This window comes from Crocuta crocuta, unplaced genomic scaffold (genome assembly GCF_008692635.1).
Source record: "Crocuta crocuta isolate KB4526 unplaced genomic scaffold, BGI_CrCroc_1.0 scaffold2175, whole genome shotgun sequence".
In the NCBI taxonomy this organism is placed as follows: Eukaryota; Metazoa; Chordata; class Mammalia; order Carnivora; family Hyaenidae; genus Crocuta; species Crocuta crocuta.
Genome location: NW_027533082.1, coordinates 184,309 through 190,086, shown reverse-complemented (window position 1 = coordinate 190,086; position 5,778 = coordinate 184,309). Strand labels below are relative to the sequence as shown.

The 5,778-nt window shown below is 41.6% G+C and overlaps 1 protein-coding gene and 1 non-coding gene across 3 annotated transcripts in view; both read right to left on the bottom strand.

Annotated features, from left to right (window-relative positions):
- Nucleotides 1-686: 686 nt before the first annotated feature.
- LOC144216561 (small Cajal body-specific RNA 2) lies at nucleotides 687-932 on the bottom strand. Its single transcript, XR_013330683.1, has one exon.
- Nucleotides 933-3,312: 2,380 nt separating this feature from the next.
- The window catches only part of TCEAL5 (transcription elongation factor A like 5), a 3,097-nt gene continuing 631 nt past the window's right edge, over nucleotides 3,313-5,778 (bottom strand). Inside the window, exons 2-3 of one of the 2 annotated variants that reach the window (XM_077745964.1) lie at nucleotides 4,848-4,929; nucleotides 3,313-4,191 (exon numbers count right to left, since the gene is read on the bottom strand). In XM_077745964.1, the coding sequence (XP_077602090.1) occupies nucleotides 3,567-4,169 (603 nt within the window). In that variant the 5' untranslated portion in view covers nucleotides 4,170-4,191; nucleotides 4,848-4,929 and the 3' untranslated portion in view covers nucleotides 3,313-3,566. The remainder of the gene's footprint in view (nucleotides 4,192-4,847; nucleotides 4,930-5,778) is intronic. The other variant, XM_077745965.1, reaches the window with a different exon arrangement.

Here is a 5,778-nt window from a genome sequence, read left to right as displayed (position 1 = left end):
GAGGATATACAAATGACCAATATGCACATGAAAATATGCTCAACATCATTACCCATTAGTAAAATGCAACTCAAGACCACAATGGATTCCACTTTATACTAAGATGGCCAAAATAAAAAATACAGGCAATAACAAGCATTAGCAAGGATGTAGAGAAGTTGGAACGCTTGTACACATGAATCCGGATGGGACTGTCAAATGGCACAGTTGCTTTGGGAAGCAGTTTGGCAGTTCCTCAAAACGTTAAACATAGAATTACCACACGGCATAGCAATTCCATCCCTAGGTATATACCCAAGGAAATAAAACACATATTTAAATGCAAAAAGTTGACACTACTGTATAACCTATATAAAGTTGTTAAGTTGGGGCGTTTGGGTGGCTCAGTCAGTTAAGCGTCTAACTTCAGCTCAGGTCATGATCTCATGGTTGGTGGGTTCGAGCCCCGCATCAGGCTCTGTGCTGACAGCTAGCTCAGAGCCTGGAGCCTGTTTCAGATTCTGTATCTCCCTCTCTCTCTGACCCTCCCCCACTCACACTCTCCTTCTTTCTCTCAGAAATAAATTTTTAAAAAATTAAAAAAAATAAATTTGTTAAGAGATTTAATCCTAATAGTTCCCATCACAAGGTTGTTTTTTCTTTTTCTTTTTCTTTTTGTTTTTCTTTTTCTGGCCTCTCTGCACAGATGGGGGGGCTTCTCAGGAGGAGAGCTTTTCGTTTCAGGTCAGCTCCTCAGGGCTAGGATCACACCTTGATCAAGGTGTGTGGGGAGGAAAGGCTCTGGCACTGGTGCACACACTCGCCTTGCATGCCTCACTCACACACTCATACAGTTGTGTATCCATTCACACTCAGCCCACATGAACCTTCCATGCAACATTGTGGCACCACACAAATCACCCTTGTCCCAGGCTGCTCTCCCAACAGGTGCTTTTTTTTTAATTGTATCTATATGAGATGACAGGTATATAACTAATTATTGAGGTAATTATTTTACAAATATGTAAATCAATCCACATGCTGTACATCTTAAACTCATATGGTAATGCATGTAAATTATATTTCAATAAAACAAAAGATTTCAATTCAAAAACAAATTGAAAATTTTTGATTCTTTCAGCACAAATAAATAACTAGTGTATCAAATACTACACACCTGTGTTTACTTTAAAACAGATAAAAAACAAGTACATTAAACTTAGAGTACCACTTCATAAAAGGAATCAAAGCATTTAAATGAAATTAAAGCAACTTTGGACATAATCATTAGCATGCACTGAGGTTATTAACAAAATAAGCTAAGGCAGAAACCATCATTTCTGTACTAGTAAATAATATATTTTGTCTTCTCAATAAAGTCTATTTTAAAAGGCAAAAAAATATTTTTACTACTGATTTTTAGTACTGATACATGCTACCATATGAATGAACCTTGAAAACATGATGCTACGTGAAAGAAGTCATATATTGTATGATTCCATATACATATGAAATGTCTAGAATATGCAAATCTGTAGAGACAAAGTAGATCAGTGTTTGCCAGGAGCTGGGGGGAAGAGAGAATGGGAACACCATTATATGTTAATGTGTTTAAGTTTTCTTTATAGGGTGATGAAAATATCCTGGAACTAGATAATGGTGATGGTTTCAGAACTCTGCTAATATAATAAAAACCAATCATTTGGACACTTTAAAATTATGGGTGAATTTTGTGGTATGTGAATTACATTTCAATGAAGCTGTTTTTAANCTATTGGATTTAAATATGTATACAGGTATCCACTTGATAAAAATAAAAATGAGCTAAGAACAAAAGGACACATACACAGACATTGTGAGGACAAGTCAAAAGAGATTCTGATATATTGGATATGCCAGGATTCTGAATTTTTGACAAGGTAGCTAGGTGATTTTAATGCAAGTGGTCTGCTGGCAGCTAGCAAAATTTAAGAACACTACTATATCCAATGTTAAAATCATTTACCAATGAATTGTGATATAATTCCTCTCCTACTGTGTTCCTTTTGGAGTGGCAAGTTTCAGTTGCTAAAACATGAAATTATGTGCTCAGGGGTACATATTCAATCAAGGACAGAATGGGAGCAAGAATTGAGGCCTTCTGACTTGATAATTAATGTATTGGTTTTTTAAAAACTTCTAGGGGCGCCTGGGTGGCTTAGTCGGTTAAGCGTCCAACTTTCGCTTAGGTCATGATCTCGCGGTTCGTGGGTTCGAGCCCCGCGTCGGGCTCTGTGCTGACTGCCAGCTCAGAGCCTGGAGCCTGTTTCAGTCTGTGACTCCCTCTCTCTCTGACCCTCCCCTGCTCATGCTCTCTCGCTCTCTCTCTCTCCTAGAAATAAATTAAAAAAAAAACAAACAAAACTTATATGTTGCGGGTACCAAAATCAGTAAGATGAATTATTTGCTTTGAGTCTGATGAGGAAGTCTAATGGGGTAGTTATAATGTCTGAAAAGTATATTAATTAAAATTTACAAAGCATTTTTCCACATTTGTCAGCGTTAAAACTACAGTATAGCATGGAAAGAGGAACCTTCTCTATAGTTCAGCAGGGAACATAGTGAGGATTGGACTCAGCTGAGACTCTCTGGAAATCAAAGAGGTTTTGTTACCTTGAGGATTCCAACCCACTAGCAGCAGTGGGACCCTTAGGGAAGTGCAGGACCCATGAAAAGAAGCATAGCGCACATCAGACGTAGTATTACTCAAGGTAAAGTGGCACCCCTCTTAGCTTCCAGGACTTATTCCTGGACACAAGTGAAACTTCCTTCAGCCCTCCCTCAAATATCTGTCAGAGTTCTGTTTCTGCTACTGCAGGGCAGGGGGTAGGAATCAACCCAATATAGCTCACATACTCAGTACCTCATCTGATCTTCTCCAAAGCCCTGGAAGAGAAGTTTTATCCCCATTTCACAGATGACTAGACTGTTACAGAAATGGATCTATAATAACTGTCAGTTAATTTCTCCAGTTTCAGGTCCCAGAGGTAATATGAGTTTAACACATTATTTCACATCCTGACAACAGGAATTTTAAGTGTTTCCACTGCTTTCATAAACCCACTAAACTTATTTTCATTGCTTGGTATGTATTTTCCCATTTTAAAATCTTTTTTTTATTTATTTTATGATGAAACTAATCTATGTTTTTAAGGAAAAAAGCAGATGAGAGAAGATAATCTCTTCCACTGCCACTACACAGAAAAAACCTCTTTTGATTTACTCATCTCATAGTTTTCCCTACTCATGGATGTATTGTGTAATTTTTTTTCAAAAATGGGCTGATGCTGTATATGCGGTTCTGAAAACTGTTTTTTTATTATTATTTTACAATGTACCATGAACATCTTTTCCATGCACATGGGTGAAAGTTCCCTACTGAAAGACAGAGTGCTGCAGTTGGGTCAGAAGGCTGCTGGTAACCAAGAGTGACACCTAAAGCAAAGTATCAGCATAAGGTTAAAGCACATAGCCTGGCAAATGCCTGCCAGGGAAAGCAGGGTCAGCAATATTCTCACTAGAGAAATTAGAATTGAAGGCCGAAGGCATTAAACATATGGAATATCTTCTAAATCCTTCTGGCCTCTACCTCCACCCCTCATTCCTCTGACACCTCGTTGCCCCCTTGAGGCAAAGGGATCCTGTACATCTCTTTGCATCCAATGAAAACCACCCATTTTCTGCTTTTTCCTTAGCTCTTCCTGAGCCCTGGACACATCTCCACATTCTCTCATCATCTCCTCACTGCCCAAGTGCCTTTCCTGCAAGTCCTCCTGATAGTCCTTGGGGGAATCATCTGTCCCCCTGTCCGTTTTTCTTTTTGCTTTCCTAGGCACATAATCTTCAGCTGGGCGCTTTTCAGCAGCCCGCGACTCACTCTCAGCCATTGCCAGGGATTCTGGCTTGCCCTCACTGTGTGGTTTTCCCTCGTTTTCAGACTTGCCCTGCTTTTCTTGCTTTCCCTCATCTTCTGGCTGTCCCTCATTCTGGAGCTTTCCCTCATGCCCTGGCTTCCCCTCCACTTCCAGCTTTTCTTCCTCATCTGAGTTTGCTTCATCTTCTGTATCTACTTCATCTTCTGGCTTTCCCTCATTTTCTAGGTTTCCTTCGTTTTCTGGCTTTTGTTCATTTTCTTTGTAGACCTTTTCCATGTTGAGATTCTCCCTCCGTTTCCTGTTGTAGGAGATAAAAAGGAGAACTTAGGTTGTGGAATATAGTTCCTAAAAATACTTGCCTTTATGATTTATGGTTTTCCTTACCCTATCCCAAATTACAGATGCACTCCTACCTATACATCTTTTTTCCTTTCCTCCCCACTTCTCATAGGTTTATATGAGCCAGCCTTACAGAAACTTCCACAGGTGCTTCTCTCTACATTTAAGTCGGGTGTGCTGAGAAGTGTATAAGAGCATATTTGTCCCTAAACTTTGCTCTGGCTTTAGCAATGCCCAGGACAATTTTAAATGGGTAGTCGCAACTCACACTGTGGTGCAGGAATCCTGGCCAGTTTCTTTTTTTCCTTGCCTACAGTTGTAAGACTTCTAGAACTGCAGATATAACAGAACAATGGCCAGTTCTCAGATATCAGGGTTATTCTAGTATCTTCAAGGGGCTTCACAGATGCCATGCCTCCTGTCTCCCACTTCTTTGTTCTTCCTTGGTCCTCAGCAGCCATAAAGCACCATGTTCCTTCCCTTAGGGTCCTGGCAGAGGCCATGTATTCTGAGACTGTAGTAGGATGGCTTGGAGGAGGGTTGGCAGGTAGTCGCCTCCTCAACCTCTGCTCAAGCTTAAGTCACTCCCACTCCCAGGGGTCCTGAGACAGTTACCTTCTCCCACTGACCTGCACTGATCCTGCAGGTCTTTCCTTTTCTTGTCTGGGTTGGTGCCTACAACCACAGACCCGAAGACCTATAAAAGAGACAGGAGACAGATGGTGAGTGAGAAGTGAATGACTGGCAACTGGAATGCTGTTTCTTTCCACACTATAGTTGTCAATACTTTCCCAACTCCCGCCACCCCCTTGTCCTTTCCCTTGCTTCCCTGATCCCCCTCTACATCCCCTCCCTAATATCTCCATTTTCTACCACTGGGCAATGGCAGTGAACGATTATTATGTTTCTGAATCCTCCTCCCAAATTTATATCTCATTTGTTCTTGCACTAAAATGAGTGAGGTTCAGGTCAGTGATGTTTGGAGGCAGATCCTGCTGTGTTCAGGTATCTGCCTTCCAAACCCCCACTCAGGGTGCCCACTGAGCACAAAGCCCATCACTTTTCTGAAAATGATGAAGATAGAGTCAAGAGGCAGGACTGAAACATTCAGAACATTCCTGACACCCCTTGTCTCTCCACATACATGGAATACCACGTTTTCCTACAATGCAAGAGAAAAATTATTTCCAAATTCAGTACAAAAATTTGGCTCATGGTATCTCCTCTCAGTCCTCTCTAGTTTAAAAGCTACTCCTCCACAACAGTCTCCACACTGAACCTCTCTGTCATCTTTCTTTGTAGCAGCCCCTTCCTATCCCTCCCCCCCCACCTGCAGCCCACCATTTTCTGCTCCAAAATGGACGTAAGGTGGAGAAGAGATGCAGAGAACGCAGGCCCTCCCCACCTTTGGCTCACATGTTGAGCCACCCTCCCGCTGCCCCGCAGAGACCAGGCCATTTCCTTGCCATCGTCATCCCCCTCCCACGGCCCTCTCCGGCAGACTTCGCTGGATAAACAGCCTCCTAGGAGATCCCAGTATGTACCC